General features: G+C 33.6%; 2 protein-coding genes across 2 annotated transcripts in view; one reads left to right on the plus strand and one right to left on the minus strand.

Moving 5' to 3' along the window:
- The window catches only part of LOC139688748 (1-acyl-sn-glycerol-3-phosphate acyltransferase alpha-like), a 20701-nt gene extending 16347 nt beyond the window's left edge, over nucleotides 1–4354 (plus strand). Inside the window, exon 5 of the mRNA XM_071586257.1 lies at nucleotides 1544–4354. Coding sequence (XP_071442358.1) covers nucleotides 1544–1785 — 242 coding nt within the window. The 3' untranslated portion in view covers nucleotides 1786–4354. The remainder of the gene's footprint in view (nucleotides 1–1543) is intronic.
- PpV (Protein phosphatase V) lies at nucleotides 4239–19107 on the minus strand. The gene is made up of 7 exons (XM_071586258.1): nucleotides 18912–19107; nucleotides 18482–18577; nucleotides 18191–18398; nucleotides 15847–15926; nucleotides 14637–14742; nucleotides 9919–10080; nucleotides 4239–9716 (listed from the first exon to the last, which is right to left on the minus strand). Exons 1-7 carry the CDS (start codon nucleotides 18978–18980, stop codon nucleotides 9526–9528), a joined length of 912 nt encoding a protein of 303 aa, XP_071442359.1. The 5' UTR covers nucleotides 18981–19107; the 3' UTR covers nucleotides 4239–9525.
- Between the last annotated feature and the right edge of the window lie 85 nt (nucleotides 19108–19192).

Here is a 19192-nt window from a genome sequence, read left to right on the forward strand (position 1 = left end):
GGCCATGGATTTTTGACAATTTTTCAGTTTCAATGGCCAAGCATCATTTTTATGTGAATCAAGTTCATTTCTTTTTTGTTGATTAAGTGTCATCAAATTGTGATGCACAATTCGCCCACACATCAGTGACACAAGATTTGATGATTCCATCAAAATATTTGGATTGCATCTTGAATCCATAGCTTCAGTTATAGAAAATCTTTTGTTCTTCCACTTCTGGAATTTATTAAGGTAATTTAGAAGCATTTCTTAATCTTGCTGCCCAATGTAACCACTTTCTTCAAACCAAGGATGTCTCATAGGTGAAAGTAAAGTTTATTTTGTGGGGAGTCTTCCTGCTTATGAAATTTTGGAAGGTGGAACCTCTGTGCTTGTAGGTGGTTTACAAGAAAGTTTTGGTCCCCAGAAAGTTACGTAGCTTGAATTCAACTGAGTAACTACAAGAGCTACGCTTCATCATTGCATGAAGTTATCTTTTGGCAAAATAAAAAAAATATTTAACAGCTCTTTTGAAGATACCAAAATTTCATAATGGGAAAAAAGCAGTTGATTCATATGAAGGGAATAGCAATGTGTAATGATAACATGAATATTATACTCTTCATGAATATTCTGGCAAGGCCCTGTCATAGGTTGTAAGTTTTGCAAAATTTGTATAGTAAAACATGCCCACTTCATCAACCATCAGTGCACTGTTTCTAATCATTGGAAAAATGTAACACCAGCTATATCAAAACTAGTCTCAGAGTTGAATTGCTTATGGATATAACTTGCAAAATTATAAAATAAGACATCAGAAAAATTAGAAATGAAACATTTTTCTGGTGCCATTACACCATTGATTATCGTAGAGCTACCAAGATTTAAAATTTTCTGAAAGTGTATTGGTTTCCTCTTATATAAGGTATATATTCTCTTTAATCAAAATAGTTTTATTCATGTTCTACCTAGATTTTTCAGATAATGTAAGTAAGATTGCAAATAGTGGATATGCTTTATATAACCCATGTATGCTTCATGTTCAAAACACTAATTTTTCTCACCATACTGAGTATACTTTAAGGTGATGTTCTTCCGTAATTGGTTAGTATAAATCATTGGGCATTAAATAACATGCATTGGTTTTCTGTTGCTGAGTGTATTGGGTGATTTGGCAATATTTCTGACTGCTTGCAATTCTATTGCTAAGTACCTATGTACTTGTGTCACCATTTCATTTTTCTATTAATTAAACCCATTATCAATCAAATAAGCACCTCATTGACTGAATATGTTCCATTAGAATACCAATGAAATTTTCATGATGAAAATGGAAAAAAAACATTGTGAGCAGTCTTTACCACACCACAGAAACCTTCATAATAAATTCACAAGTTAATTTGGTTACTATCTAGTTGTTAATGATTGTCATGTATGCAAGTCATATTTTGTCTTAGTCATTATATTCAGCATATGAACTAATGAAGTACTTGGCTGCTTCTTATTCCTTACATTATTTTTATATTTGAATTCATATTAACCATTTCATTATTCTTTGAAATAGGCCATGTGATCATGACAGCACTTCCGCCAATTGAAACAAGGGGTCTTGGTCCAGAAGACTTAGATTTGATACTTAATCGTACCCGGGAGGTGATGCTGTCCACATTTGCTGAATCATCGCTTGAAGCTCTGTCAAATGACTTAAGCTGGCCACGACCATCTGCTAATCTTTCCACCTCTAACTCATCACAAAAAGTCTTCAGAAATCGCTTTAATCCTGGACCAAAAAGCAGCATAAATTGATAATGTATTTTCTCAAAGCTCTTGAATATTTAACTTGCAAGAAATGGCATTCCAGTTTCTAAACAATGCCATTGATTGGCATACGTTTTGGATGTGGGACTCAATGGGAATATATGCTTTACAAGTCGGATTTGGATGTTGTTGCTGTTATTCAGGAGCAACGCAAAAAATATTTGTTGTTGAACACCTATGATAACTCATGGAATGAGTCAAACATAATTTTTAAATTTCATTGTCATCTAATTGGCAGCTCAAATTCAGTGAGCATTGCTGCTAATGTATGTATTTAAAATAATTCCATTAGTTAGTTACTCAGAGGTGTACTGACACCTGAGAATCTCATGGATGCAAACTTATTTCCTCAAAGGAAATATATTGCAAGATGTGTAATGCATTGAAAGGTATACCATATGATATTTAATTTGAAATACTCCTTGTTTAAACATATACAGATGCTGGAGGTATTTACTTCTGATGAAGAGACACCCAATTCATTAACATTACCAATTAACCAGCCCAGCATCTTTGTTTCAGCGCTCATTTCATTGTATTTGATCAGCTGTTGGTTTTTAATAGTTTTTACAAAAACCCAAAACGTTTTGTGCATTCCATGTTCAGTAGTTTAGCAGAAAATGGAGTACAGGTGCTTGTGTGACTTGGCTGATACTTTTGAGCAATAACAGATAATGCTCTCTGTCCATGTTTCCACAGAAGATTAAGAATACAAAAATTATGTGATGAGTAAATCATATTTCCAGAAAATGTGTTGGTTCCAGAGTTGATGCTAGAATTAACAAATGCCTATTATTTTTGTATTCCACACCTAAGCAAGTCAAGTTGTTAAAATTGCATTAATGCTAAGCATGTTCCATATTTCCTTGACTCTGGTTAACGAAGTGTCACTGGTTGTGGTTTGAATTACTTAAATGGTATTCATTCTGAAAAGAGACATTATTGGTTGAAAAATAGCTCTTTTTAGAATCACTCTCAAGGCCTAAAAGTTCTCTTGCCTGCCAATTATGGCATGGCAAATGTTGCTGCTAAGCAATATTATATTGTTCTAATAGCATTAACTGGGCACCATTTTTATTTAACATGCTGTAACAAAGCTGTTTAAGGCAAATGTAATTTCCAATTGCAATTTATAATATTCCGTATAAATTCACCTAGCAAAATATTATTAAAGGGAAACTTTTGCAATTGTATTAAATTCCGGTTGTTCTAATTGGAATAATTCAAAATAATTGCATGCTGTTTTTTTCACATGCATAATTATAAGGTTTAGATACTCAGGTATTTTATGTTCAACTTTATTGAATAATATTTTTTTAAAGTGTGTGTATAATTTAACTTAACCAAACCTAGGTTTTCTAAGTAGACCTGTGAAGCTTTCTTTAACTGTGATGATTTTAGAGTATTATGATATGTTAAAATGTCTTTGTTTTTAACCACTCACTGATATTATTTTGGAGTGCTTCAATATGTATATTATTACGAATACTTACATTTGTTTTGCACTTCTAAAGCAAACTGTTATGTAGATAGTCCACTTCATGGTATTAACTAGTATTTTATGAATATACAATTATTCTACATGATTTAATTTATCAGATGCTAAGTACAATACATGTATCATTTGTAAGATATTTACACTAGTTCATTATAGAATTCGCCCAGTGTGGTGTAAATATTTATCAATTCTCTTATCTATACCCAAGTGCAAGGCTTAGTTTTACTCTCTGCGGTGAGTGCTAATAATGCATTAGTTATTGTGAACTATTGTCAGTTAAAATTATCTATAAAGAATCTTCATGGAACTATCTTTTGGCAGTGAATATAAGATGAAGCCTTATTGTCTGTCTGATAAGTGTGGTGCATGTTCTTTTTTGATTTGCGCTTCATCCCATGCTAGCGCAAATTAATGGTTAATCAAGTTTCCTCTTAAACAAACTTCTATTGATGCAATTGGAATACTTTTCATAATATCATAGCTAGCGTGAGCATCAAGCGCTATAGTTTGAACCTCGGGATGTTGCATCATGTGTACTTATCTTTCAATTGAAAATATGGACTAATGAAATGTACATTTTTCAAATATTTGATGCCATGTGAATGTGGAGCTTTGCCATGGCCAGTTCTTCAAGTTGATTGTGGCTAATGTACCTTTTCATCGTAATTGAACTGTTCACTTAGTGCTCATCGAAAGTTTGTCGTGTAACTATTCTTTTGAATGGAAATTCTTGTAAAGAGGTTTATGTGCCAAAGTCCTTATTTTTTAGATGTGTTTGTGAAAACTTTTTACTTTTCTAGGTCTGAAGAGTTAATATTTTACCTAAGACTGATTTTGGGTAATCCAGTAATAAATGAAATAGTTGCATTGTTCATCATCTTCATGTCTAAGGAGGAAATTGGCCCTTAAATGTTTAGGCATTCAATTGTAAAAACAATGGAAATGTTACAACAAACATTACATTTATTTGTTCATTATGTACAAAGGCAACTTGCAGGTTTTAATACACATTGTATAAATGTTATGTCTCTTAAATCCCTCTTGAGACTTCATTCTCTACATGTGTCAATGTCATTTATTCTTCCCTTATAAATAGTTCATGTTTCTTACTTAATTTAAGGCTGACTAGATAACATTAACATGCTAATCAACACACCGAATCAGCCTTGGAAAACTTTCAAAATATAAAAACCTGTGTCGCAGAGTGCACAATAAATAATGAAGGAATGGCAGGAAATTGGTAGTTGGGAAATGGGTTAATCTCTTGAAGGAATGTATTCTTTAATTATGTCCATCAGTTGCATCAAATATGATGCAATTGCAGAGGAGTTATTCTCAAGCAAGGCACCAATAAGTAAAATTATATCTTAAATACTTTTATGGAAGTTCAGGTGTATCTTTAACTTGGGGTGATTGCTGTCCCAAGCATTCCAGTGATTAATTCTGGTTCATGATCATATCTCTTGTAAGTCATTTTGGGAAATAATTTTGACATCGTATGATTTCCTTATACCTAGTGCACTGAAAACAGAGATGGCTTTAAGTGTTGAATGACATTTCTTCATTCAGTCATAAATAAGGCACAGATCATTCATTTTTCTGTGGTATCAGAGAAAACTTATTACTAAAATGAATCCATGGAACAAGTTACCTCTCCTGAAGATAAAATCATCAGGCTTAAAAGCTCCTATTCAAGCCAGATAATTTTTAAATGCCATCAGAAGCACCAAACTCAATTACATGAAGTCTGGAAGTTCTGTAAGGAAGGTACATACAATACAATGCCCTTGAATCAGGCGGCTCCAACAAGAGAGTGTATAACCTAATGTGCAAGTTGTGCTAAACCCCTTAGGATTTCACAGCACTTCACACTTATACTGGGTTGCCACCAATATGGCTTTGACCTGGCTACTCTGGATTTACCTTTTGCCAAGGCTATGATCTTGAGTATAAACTCTCAAAATTAAATTATAATTGAAAAATTCATTCGTAAAAAATCACAGAAGTTGGTCATCTACTTATGCTACCTGCCAGGGCCCTTCAGTTATTCAAGAGTAAAGACCCCCAATTCACACCAGGTCAATATCCAATTGCAAGTGGCAACCCTCAATAGCAAGCAGCAATCAACATCATTTGTTATTTCACAAATTAGGCACAAGTAACTATGTGGTAATAGTGAATGAAAACTACAACAAAAATTATTTTCTTCTACACATTGAAGCAAAATTAACCAGAAACTTAACCCAAATAATATTACACACAAATTTAAGTAGGACTGCAATTAGGTATTAGTTATGGAGATCACTATTTAGGTGACAATTTCTGATTATGCATAAAAAATTGCTTTATTTGTACAAATAACTGCAAAATTATAAGAAGAATATGATAGCTCTATTAAGTGTTTCACTCTAATATATACAAAATCTATTAGAAACTGATTAGGGCATAATAAAAAAGGTTATTCATGGTAATTACGTGTCCACCAATATTTCTGGCCCCAAATTTTAAATGAAGCAATTTATTCATAGTTTTAAAACATGAGGAAGTGTATTCAAGACAAAAAATTATCACAAACATAATTGACAAAATTTTTAAAAATCATGTACTACTGTGCAACCTAGAATGTTTTCTTTGGCATTCACAATTTTTTCCCAATAAACTACATTAATCAATTAAAAAATTTGGTCTGACACCTGAAGAAATATGTATGATGTTGTACTGGAGCATCATCTTGCTTTTGATTTCCATTCATACGAAACTTCCTTGAAAGTAAGCCGAGCTTTACCCACTGAAGGATGATGAAATGGCTAAGAATGGACACTAAAAAGATTTAAAATGAATGGCATAAAATGGAGATTTAAAAGAGCTGACTCAGAAATGTATAAATCATTAAAGCATTTGAATGTAAGAAAATAAACCAATGTTATTTTATCATTGACTCAAACAAAAAAATAATCTTTAATATTTTGCTAACAAGGCTCCAATTCATGTAGGAAGACAAACAGCAAGGCCTTCTAATTCCATTAGCATCAAAGGCCATAGCATATAAACCAATAATTATACTCTTTAGATGTTTGAATTTGAGCACATCACAGGGTAGGTTCCTACTTACAAATGTACAATAATTATTCCCAGAACTGCATTTAACAGAATAACTCTGCACACCCAAATATTCACAGGCACTGTAACTGGCTATAAATGTTATTTCTAAAGATTTCAGCACAAGTCTAAAAGGACGGGTATGCATGAAACCTTAAAACTTGGTGTATCGCAACAAATGAGCTATTTTCACATCAATCAATGAACAGTTGAACTGACTGCCACAAATGACCTAATTTATCAAAGCAAGAAAATTACCGGTGCATAACAGGTTTCCTAAATGACATGAAAAATAGCTTCCTGCTAGAGTATAACCTTAAGGTTCAAATTCTTAAAACTTTTAAGACTTTTTTAATTCAAAAAATAAAGAAGTATACTAATTTTACAAATAGGCACTGCTGTGAGGGTATATAACTGGAATGTCTCGCAACTCAGATTAAACTACAACATTAAGAGCCAAAATTAAGTAAAATGGTTATGCACATTCCCTAATCATTTCGTTTAGAAAAAATTAAATACTAATAAGCCATGTAACTGCCTTAGTTTAAGCAAAGTTATTTTACTTCCTAGGAATCATAGAACAAGGAGTTTCAGCAAAACTTCAAATTGAAAAAGAATAATTTGGACATTAAAAAATTCTCTGAAAATCTCTTTGACCTATGATATCAATTAATGTGTAAGAGCTGTCAAAAAATTGTGGCATTATTTCAATTAAATACATTTACCATTAATGGTAATGTATGATGAATGGCTATAACAGCTTGAACTAAACCATACCAACAAGAAAAGATTCATGAAAATTCTATACATATGTACAAGTAGCAATCCTGAGTCCATGTTATTATGAAGGAACTGCCCATACTTTATGGGAAAATTTTAAATTATCCTGATGTGATGAAGCACATGAGAAAAGGGACCAACTAGTATTGGCCTCATGAAAAATTTGCACATGGGATAAGAACACTACAGTTGTCCCGACTCATTGAAGACTTTAATAACCCTAAATGATCAAGAAAATGCACAACTGAGCAAATATGAGTATGAAATGGAAGAATTTTAATCGACCTGTAGTTAAAAAAAAAATTGATTCAGGAAGGGCTAATATTGAAAATACACAGAAAGAACTATAAAAAAATATTTGATATTTTTTTATCCAAACTACTAAATGTTATCACTAATGGAAACGATTCCAAAAAAGCAGGAAAAGTGAAATGTTAAAGAAACCTTCCAATGACTAAGCGTAGTCAATTTACCCTATTGAATTAAAATTAATACCAATTAGTTGTAGCAGCAATTTTTCAGAAAACCTTCATTTTGCAAACGATTAGTTAATATTAATATCTGTTGAAGATTCCATGTTCCGATATTTTTGTTGTAAGATTTCATCATTTCTGATCTAACAGCTTTGGGTCATAGATGTTACAGTGCACTTTAACATGAGCTAGTGGGTTATAATTGGAGCACCTCTAAAAATATACAAATCTAAGAAAATTATCAGCATTCACTCACATAGATATTTAAAATTTACAAAATAAAATTATTTCAATCACCCACTCATACAATTACTCAGCTCCTATAATATCTTTCAATGATGATTCGGTAAAATTTTCTGCCAGTTGTTTAAAACTCACTATGTAGTATAATTTAATATTATCTGGTCATTTCCTTGATGTTAAGAGACTAGTCCTGATGAGGTCGAAGAACATGTGGTGGATGATTGGCTAGGAGAGGTGATGAAGATGCATAAAAAAACTAATCAGTCTTGTGCATTGTGAATGCAGACATCTTTCGTTTTTGTAAGAGATACTCCAATTATTCCACTGTAAAAACTATCGTTGACTCTTTTCCATTGAAAGTGTCCTGAAGCCACAGATCATTGTTAGAAGTACCTATATGAATGCGCCTCTCTATGTATGATATGCATGTGGTATTATTACAATGTGGGAAATAGAGAAGCAATAGCACTGATGTTAAATAAACCCTTCTCAGGTGATTGGTGAAGATACTTGTACTATCAATACTGTCCTCACAGGACACTTCTGCCCTGTAAAACACAATTTCATCACAACTTCTATTGCCTATACTTGATCAGCTTAAAAACAGTAGCAAACCAATTATTTTATTGAAAGTAATAATGGACACCTTCAACTTTTATCTCGGAGAAAAGGATTCACAAATACCATGCATATAGTTTTTAATGTGATACCAAAGTTAATAAAGTTGGCTTCTCATCTCTCTAGAAACTTTTTCTGGGTAAAAAGCCTATCACATAGGGAAACCAAAAAATTCACTGGGGAAAGAATTTTGCTATTTAACACAATAAATACATTTAAATAAAGAAAGAGGCGACTACTCAAAATTTTTTTTGTAATATTTAGCTGATCACAATCTATACCTTAAGCTCAATATCGTACAGTCCTCCACAGGTATTGTTTCACCTCATTTGAAACCCAATTCTTATAATCACACAAAACTCCCAGGCCACCTTAAAAGAGTGATTCTTTTCCTTTCATTGGCAAGTAGAGAAAACCAGGAAAACAGATGTGCATTGGGATGCTTTTAACTGCAAAAACATTTTAAAATTTCACATTCGTTCTGAAGAGGATTTTGATTACATTCCAGACCCTCCTTAGACCAAACAGCCCAACTCTAGAGAGAGCCCTTGTTGTCTCGAGGCAGTGACAACACCTGTCTCTTCTTGAGCATGTATACTGACTGAAGAGGAACATAAAGAAGACAAATATAAGAAGGCCCCTGGAAAGGATATAGCTGGTAAAGGAGAGAAAGGCAGTAGGTACTTTGGCAATACTGTCTTTATAGAGGAAGAATAAGGACAAAATAAAACATAAGGGCAAAAGGAGTTAAGATTCAATTCCCTGCAGCAGCACCACCACTCTCTCTCTCTCCTTCACAATCTTCATCCTGCAGCACTGGCTTATGACCTATTCCTTCAGATGCTGCCCAGCCAGCTGGCATGCCAAGTACAGGCAGATTAAGAAAGTCAAGGGTATGCAATTGGCATGCTGTACCAAATCACCCTCCTCTGCTCCTCTGTTTACATTTCCAATGTCCTTTGCCATCAAACGCCCACATAACAGATTCTTGCCACCCACCCAGCTGGCCTCCAGACATCACAAAAAGTACGGTGTGGTGGTGCGTGGTGGGATCACACGTTCTGTATCAGGAACAGCATTGAAGATGAGAGGAGACTTATCTTCTACATTCCTGAACTGAAGGATTGAGGCAACATTTCCACAGCGATAGCAGTAATTTGGGGCCGACCATACAGTCACCAATTTATCCTTGAACATGTATTTATAACCTAAAAAACCAACAAAATAAAATGTCTCTTATCTTTGCTTTATAAAACAATACTTAAGGGTAAAATAGCTGCATAGTGAAAAATCATCAAAAACTACTAAAAATAGTTTCTCCAATTCTGTGCCAGCTTGAGATAAGTTGTTTTTATATGCAAATGCATCATGATTGTACTATGTACCAAATAATATCTAAGAAATACTAACCTTCATGTACCAACTGATGTGCACGGCATATAAGGGAAAGTGAATTCAAATCCATGAACTCATGAGTCACCTGAGCACCAAACAGCCACCCTGCACCGCGTGGGCTCACAGTCCATTTTTCAACATCTTCTGGATCACTCCATACAAGATCACAAAATGCACCTATAAATTTCATAATAAGTGAACAATAAGAAATTGGTCTTTGTATATTCAATACAAAAATACAGACTCATACATAAATTATCTACTTTACATGCAAGATCGTTTTGTGAAGATAAAATCCATAAAACTTAATTTTCTAAACTTTCATTCCCCTTTAAACAAAAGGAAAGTGATAATGAAAGGAGCAACATATAATTTTAAACAAACATGAACTACAAAAAAGGGCATTATAGATGAAAGAAATGAGAAAATTGAGAAGTGCACTGAAGCATGCTTACGGATATAAATATCAAATAAAAAATTCAAAGGCATTTTATCTTAACAACAAAAAGAGACCATACACGAGTATTTTGTAAATAAAATCCAATCTAACTCAAGTTTTCACATCGTCAATGATAAAATTTCCTATTCTCCTGATTACTCCTTATAATTTGGATAACATTTAAAGAATTACATTTAATAGAATAAATTGCTTCAAATGGTAATAAAGAGTTAAAACTCTCTACAATGGATATAAATTGATTTCAGGAATGCAGAGAGGCATGTAAGGAAGGAAGAATCCGAGATGGGAAAAGATCATACAAGGGAAATAATTAATAACACTAACTCCTTGCTATCCCAGTACATTCCTTTCTGCACATTTATTTGGCATAAAGATTTAGTGGGGTATACCTGCAAGACTATCTACTATTGTGAGCATTTTAACCAGTTTACATAGGTAGTCTTGAAAAGTTTTCGACAAATAAACGAGAAATTTTTTCCTGAAATTATTTTATTTTTTTAACTGTCTCCTTTTAAGTGTATACACTTGTTCCAGATAACTTTCTTAACCCTTTCAAGAAGTAGTTAATGCCTTACCCCACAAAATAGGCATTTACGTGAAAGATCTTGTACTTTCCAGGCATATCTGTTGAGTGACATCCTCTTGGGTCTTCCACCAGGCACTGGTAATTTCACTTGGTGTTTGCGTACGTGATAATCTCCTCATCCAATGAAAATCTGTCCTCCAAGTGAAAATTTAAGGTTAGGAAACAGGAAAAAGTCACTGGGAGCCAGATCTGGTGAATACAGTGAGTGGTCAACCAACTCAAAGAGCTATTAGCAAATTTTAGCCATGGCGACCACGGAAGTGTGGACAGGAGCATTGTCGTGCTGAAAAGTATGTTTTTTTCCTCAATGTGGTCTTCGCTTTTTTCCGGAGCAAGTTTACCCTTTGAAGTCCAATGTTTTGACTCTACTTTCATCACATTAGTGTAGAGGTGAATCCAAGTTTTACCTGCAGTTATGAATTGATGCAACAAATCTGACTTGTTTTGCTTAATCTGCTCCAACAGGGCCTTGGAAATGCTCATTTAAATGTACTTCCGGTTTAAAGTGAGCAAACAAGCACCCAAGGCACGGATAGCTTACACATGTCCTATTCTTGAGTCAATATATGACAAATGCATTCTTCAATATTTACATAGCCCCTGCTATCTAGCTAACCTTAATTTGATTGTCCTCCAGTACCATTTGGTGAACTTTTTTGATGTTATCAGTGGTTGTTGTAGTTTTGGCCCATCCCGAACGTTCACCATTAGCCAAGCTGGTATGACGTTAAAATTCAGCTACCCACATTTTCACAGGCATAAATGATGCTGCATGGTACATATAGTCCAACTCATCTTTGATTTGCATAGACTTACTGCCTATGAAAAACAAATATTTAATGCTATCTCAATATTTTATTATTTTCACAAAAACCTTCACAAAGACTAACTCAAACGATTGTCAAATGAAAACAGAGAGTCCAAAATGCCTGAAATTTTGGTGAATACCCTTCAACACATGTGCAAATGCCTTTCCCAACTTTTGCTGATGAGTGCTGCCATCTTCATGCTGAGATTGAAAGTTTTCAGATCACCCATGATCAATAAATTTTTCAAACTTTTCAAAGACTTTCCAACCAACTCTTCCCTGTTTACTCACAATAATCACTTTCTCATTATAACCTGTGCATGCTATAAGTAATTTTGTGCAAATATTGGATTATAATATAATTTGATATAATAATCTTAAAAAAAAACAATGAGAAAAAAGGTCATACATATGTACACTGTTTAAATGTAGTCTCTTCAAAATAGTGCATGAATGTTATGAAAATGGGGAAATACCTGAAGACTTTGTTAAAAGCAAATCTATTATGATACCAAAAGCAGGGAAAGCGATTGAATGCACAAACTACAGAACAATTTCCAATCTGTTGCATGCTTCCAAGCTTCTTTTACACACAATAGGGAACAAAATCAAATAGAAAGTGAAGGAAAATGTTGGAGAAGATCAATATGGCTTTTGAGTAGGTAAAGGAATGAGGGACACGCTATACAGTCACTAATCCTAGAGAAAAGGCCAGAAATGAACAGGAAAGTTTTCCTTACCTTCATTGATTTGGAAAAAGCCTTCGACACTATAGATTGGAAACTTATGTTTAAAACTATGAGGAGAAAAGGAATAGACTACAACGACAGGAAGCTCATATTTCAGCTCTACCAGAACCAAAGCACTTTTATAGAAGTAAAGGGATGTGAGAAAGAAGCAAAGATTAGAAAAGGAGTACGACAATAATGTCCACTTTTGCCATATCTATTTAACTTATATATTAAAGAAGCTATAGAGACAATGAAGGAAACAAATGCAATGAAGATAAACGGAAGAAAGATACATGGCATTAGGTTATCAGATGATATTGTGACCCTGGCACAATAAGCCAAAGATATGAATAGAATGCTCAAAACCCTGTCCACAGCTTTGAATAAATGGAAACTGAAAATAAATGTGAAGAAAACTAAAGCTGTGATAGTTTCTAGCAACAGGACAAAACCTCCTGTAAATTTAATGATAGGGAAATCAATGATAAGCCAGGTAGAAGAGTTCTGCTACTTATAGAGTGTACTTACAAGAGATAGCACATACACTCTGCAGTGAAAAGAAGGATAGCCTTGGCAAAGAAGGCATATGAAAATTATTAGTATCTTTTACGAAACAAACTCATGAAATTGGAATGTAGAAAATCCTTTGCAAAAATGTTTATTTCGATTACATTACTACATGAATGCGAAACTTGGACGTTGGGAAAGAGGGAAAAGGCTCAGTTGAAAGCAATGGAAATGTGGATTTGGAGAAGAAAAAGAAGAACATGATGGTTGGACAAGAAAAGCATCATAGAAGTATTGAGAGAAATTAAAGAGGAAATAAATATAATAAAAAAGATGAAGAAAAGGAAAATTAAATTTGTAGGACATGTTCTCAGAGATAACTTCCTGGAAAACATTATCGAGGGAAAAATGATAAGAAAAAAGGAAGAGGAAGACCAAGAAAGAAATTTATAGATGATATACAATTTACTTTGAGAGTAACAACCTACATTGAACTGAAAAGAACGGCAATGGAGAGAGACCAATGGCTGTTACAACAAGACTCTGCCTTTAGAAGAAGAAGATGATGATATGTACATTACTATGTGACTTCTTATGTACAGAATCACAGCTTTCACTGGTCTACGCATTCCATTCAACCAATCAACAGACATTAAAACCATAACAGTTAATGAGAAGCCCATAAAGTAGCAAAAGTGATAAAAAGAAAAGTTTCAGGCATGGTATGGTAAAATATCATGATTAATTAAAGTGGAAAATTGCCAATTTTTTAACTAAGCAAAAGTGATGAATGATTTGTGAATTGAATTCAGTAACAGCACTATAGGTCATTTGGAACTGGATTTAAGTACTAAGATGCATGAAATTGATGATAAGTGCAGCAACTTAGAGGAATTGCACATCATAAAAAATGAAAGAAAACATCATTGTATCCACAATATATTTATTAATTTGGCCAATTCTGGTGCTAACATATCAGGAGGTTGTAATGACCCTATTACACATACCATTGCAATCTCTTGATAACAATTTGCGAGCATCATAACTGGTTAGGTAATTTTATTAAATAGCATTGAATGCTACAGTGCTTTTCATTTCCTATGACCAGGGGATTAATTCTGTCATTGCAGTAAGAGGAAAAGATTTTTGAAGCTTCAGGGGCAATTTAGAACACTGGTCAGCTGACAGCAAATATCACATGAAAAAATCAAACATCAGGCTTAAGGCTACATAAAGGCCATTGATTCATCTAAAGACAGAAAAACCCTAGGTTAAAAAACATGGGAAAAAGTTGAACAGTAAATACAAAGTGGAAAAAAGTATCATGAAGATGAGTTAGGTGATAGCTACGATGCAACAGGGAAAGGAATGGCAATACTCAATAACGCCAACATCCTTGGTCCACTTAGAGTACAGTAAAAGGCATTAACTGATACTCAAATATGCTAAACATTGTGCCTTGCATGCTAAATGCACATCATACTTGCAACCAGCTTACACACACCTCGATTCAACCAACCATGGCTACATTGACATTCTAGTGAAACACCCACAGAAAATTCAAGGGCAGTAGATATCCTAAACTATGGTAAGCATCACTATACTGTATAAATTCAATTTCATCAGGAATTTTGGCATTACCTTCATGTGGAATTTCCTGATTCCTATCAATGGTACGAATTTGGTCAAGAGTACGAATGTCTGGAGAAAGACCACCATGCACACATAAAACCTGCTCTTCAATTAACTGAAAAAAAGGGAATTATTGAGTATTTTGAACTTGCAACTGAAAATATTTCTTTCCTATACTAAAACAGCTTTGAGAATTAAACCTGTCAAAGAAGTCAAATATTCATGCTAACATTCATTACACCAAGATTTAATTATTTCATGAAATGAAATACCCCAATCTTATCAAACTACATGATATTCTTATAAGTGGATACCAATTGAGTGCTGCTACATACAGGTAAATTATTGGCCCCTCAACAATGTACATCCCCTGCTGAGTAAACTTAGTTCTGGCTTCAGGCATCAAAGCATAGTCAAATTGATATTATACCAAAGCAAAATACCACTTTTATACATGCATCAAACTTAAGACCTTATGACAGTTGACAAAACGTCAAGAGAACACTAATAACTTTCACACCTTAAACTGCGCGAGTCCAATAATCTGAAAATAGAATCAACAGAACACCAAAATGACATCTTCTAAACCACCAAATTTCAGTTCCATACAATAATATGCTTTTATTTTCATTTATCTTTTCTTTACATCTTTAATTGAAGCCCCTATCACCAATTCTAAACTCTCTAAAAAGCTTCTTGACCAGATGGCTAGCATTCTTTATCCTTCTTTTTAAAGTGCCCCTAAACCTTCCCATGCCAAATCAGAGATGTTATTTATCATTATGTTCTCTTTCTTTGACTACCCCACACCAGAACAATATACATACCCCAACCTAAAGCCTTATTGCCTGACATTAATGTTCAGCACTACCTTCCCCAACCTCCCACCATTAGTAATGTGTGAATCAGTCTACACTGGCTGTTTCACCAAAACTTTATCTACCCTTCCAAACAGTCATCCCATTGACTTCACGGCTGAATTGTATGCAGGCAACCTTGGCTATTGTACTTTAAAAAATGTCTAATTACCAACATTGGATATCATGCTTTTCCACAAAATCAACCACAAGGGAAGTTTTATATTCTAATGCAATACTAGAATTTCAGGTAACAGGAGAAATCAAGACAGTCAACACAAAAATTATCAATTTTTTGCAATTGCCCTATTTTCATCATGCATGGCAAAGTTATGGAATTAAGTTTAAACTGTTACACTTACCGCTGCTATAGTTAGAAGATCAAAAACTCTACAACAATACCTCCAGGCATTTGCATTTCCATATTTTTTCTGACATTCATCTAAAAAATGGAAAAGATGCCAATGATGAGAGAAATGAAATTCAGAATTCTATTATATACACTCAAATTAACAAATCGAAACCATATCATTACTGAACTTCTAGCAAAATGATGGATCATAATACAAGATATTATTCAGTCAGTGCTTACAATTCCATTCGACAGAGATATTGAATTGAGACCAAACTCTGGTGGCAGAGTTATCAAAACATTAAAAATAAATACAACTTAATACTCAAATGAATTCAAAACATTCACTTCCAATCAATACAGATCAAGTAACCAATAGACTTCCATCTAATTTATGTCACTCATTCCTTCTTTGACTAGTTTAACATATTTCAAGTTACATGAACGTCTTTAAAGAGTAACCGCCATGAAACTTTGCATCAAAAAATCAAAACTCCCTATATAATTGCTGGATTTAGAGAATTTTGATCCAGTATGATTAGAAAATTCCATGTTTGATTAAAATAAATGATAAAAAACTGAGCCACTATATTTTTCTAGGGAGCCAAGTGAATTTCTGCTCGAAATGTAGTCAAATTGTTTTCAAAATACTAGAAAATGCCCATTTTTGCATGTAACAAGGTGAATACAAGCAAGTACCATACATGTTTAAGTGGGGAAACCAGGGGAAGAATTGCTATTTTTTAATTTGAGTAGACAGATTACTGAGCTATTACTATGGCTGGACCAGACTACTACCACATCACAATATGCAATGGAAATTCAATTTATTTTGTAGTAATATTTGGCACATGTCTTCACAGATTATACATTCATTTGATCATCAAAATTCATGCTTGTTGTCCTATTAAGCTTAGCATTTTTTGTAGTATTTTAGGGCTTTCTCGATTAAAGAATGTTTTAGCATAATCTATAACTAAATTTCAATAAAGTGAACATGTTTCACATTCCAGTTATTAATGACATAAAACAGGGCAACTTTACCCACAACAGGATTAGCATAATATAATGTGTCATTGACCATGAGATTGTGATCATGCATGGAACACAAGAACTGATACGGTTTAATATAAAAGAAAACTCACAACATGAGACAAATTGAAAGTTTACTGATGGGTGTGTTAATCAGTATAAAAACTGAATCTTTTTTCTTAAATCTGAGTTTTCAAAAAATGGATTTTTCATCGATGGTAGTTGAAAATACCCTTTGCATTTAAATGTTGTGGTAATTATCACTTTACCAAAAGGTCATAAATGGTAATGGTCTTGGATGATCAGTCAAATGAATGGTTCCAAAAGTAATTTTTCAGTGACCAATTATAGAAAAAATTAATGATTTGAAAGCAATGGTAAAATTTTAATAAGAATAAGAACTATGTACCAAATTTCCCACTTGATTTTTAAATGTAAAAATAACATAAGGCACTGTATGTACAGTATGTACTCTTTTCAGGTTGCTGAACCTTGTAAATTTGGGATCAAAAGGAATTAAGTGCTAATAATGGCTAGAGTGTGACCCATTCTTTTGTCACACACAACTACATAACTAGCTTTGTTTAACTTCCCAATGCATACATTACACATAAATATGATGAAAACTGATATATCAAGTCCATTAATCCCATTAATAAGGAGGGTTCATCGCCATCATTTCACTGATCCAGTACAAGCAGGCATATTAAAAGAAACTGGAAGTGTGCACAAAAATTCCCAAAAAAAAATGAATAATACAAATTTTCAAAAGTACTACATAGTGAAGTGACACTTTTACTGCAAATGAGCCAAATTACCAACTTTTGACGCAAGACATTCACAATAATGTTCTATTAAGTCTACCTCCATCGATCGCATCCTGAAATTTACGACAGTGAGAAGAGGCGATTTCTGTGACTGTGCTACTTGACATGGAACAGTTTAAGTAGCTTACATAAAAAAAAACGCTTGTCAAGAAAAGCAATATCCATACAGATATTATACACAAGGGTGCTGAGTAGGATGTGGAGTGGTGGATGATTATGCCCAGCATTCGCGAATGTTATTCCCAAATATATAATTCAGCTTATCATATTCAATACGAAGAACGTGCAGTTTTCAACGAACTGTAGCACAATCAATACCGCAACAACTTTTTATTTGATAATTTGATGAAATAAGGTTATTACAGAGGACAATACACTGCACAAGGAACACTATTCAACAATGGAAGGAAGAATGAAGACCACTGGAATTAATTGAACCGAAATTCCTCTTAACATTAAAATTGCTGCTGTGAATGAGAGAATTTTTTGGCTTACCATAAAATCCATACACTTGTGTAATCTGCCGTGACTCGTGGTTTCCTCGTAAAAGTGTTATCCGATCCGGCCATTTCGCTTTTAAAGTTAATAGCCGTGTGAACGTCTCCAACGAATAATAACCTCGATCCACGAAGTCTCCCATGAATATGTAATTTGTATCTGGAACTTGTCCACCTTTTCTAAAAAGCTCTTCAAGATCATAAAACTGAAAACGAATTTATTTCTCGAAATTATTCGTAGTTCAAACATTACTCAAGTCTCCCTGTTAATATGTACAAATATGTTTACCTGACCATGAATATCACCACAAACAGTAACAGGAGTGGAAACAGGTTGAATATTAGATTCTTCAAGAAGGTAATCGCACACCATATCACATAATTTCTGAAAAATACAAATCATAAAGCAAGTTCAGGAACGATGTTGAACGTTTTAGCCACTCAAATTTACTTTTAAAACATTCAAAATACGATCCAAATTGAGAAAATTTGACACTACGGTAGAATGATTACTGTAAAAATTCGTTTTGTAGACACATCTGATATTTATTCAGCCGGTAACGTTAAAACAACAACAAGGTTGAAGCTCATGTGCATGGTAAGCTTTTATGAACAAGTGGTTTAAGTATTTAAACAGAAAGATACTACTTTAAAACATCTACACCGATTAAGGCTCAAAATATAGTTAAGCGGCATGCTGATCTTAGAAATTGACTTGCCTTTAAATCGTTTTCTGGGAGGTATTTACATTCTTTCGCTATATCAATCCATTTATCCAATTCCGACATCTTGGGTAACTAGACCTCACAACTAGCGCCTCAGAGGCGAACTACTTGAAACACTCAAAACATGTTTAAACGGCAAATACGTTAAGAAATTTCATCGAGCAATGCTACACTTCATCTAAATTTTCGTTATTAAAAAGTGCGTCGTTACAAAACTACCATATTGATATATTAGACAAAGTAAAATTTTATGCTTTAATTGTCATGAGGCCACT

Source organism: Hetaerina americana, unplaced genomic scaffold, assembly GCF_022747635.1.
Source record: "Hetaerina americana unplaced genomic scaffold, ioHetAmer1.1.p SCAF_1, whole genome shotgun sequence".
Classification (NCBI taxonomy): domain Eukaryota; kingdom Metazoa; phylum Arthropoda; class Insecta; order Odonata; family Calopterygidae; genus Hetaerina; species Hetaerina americana.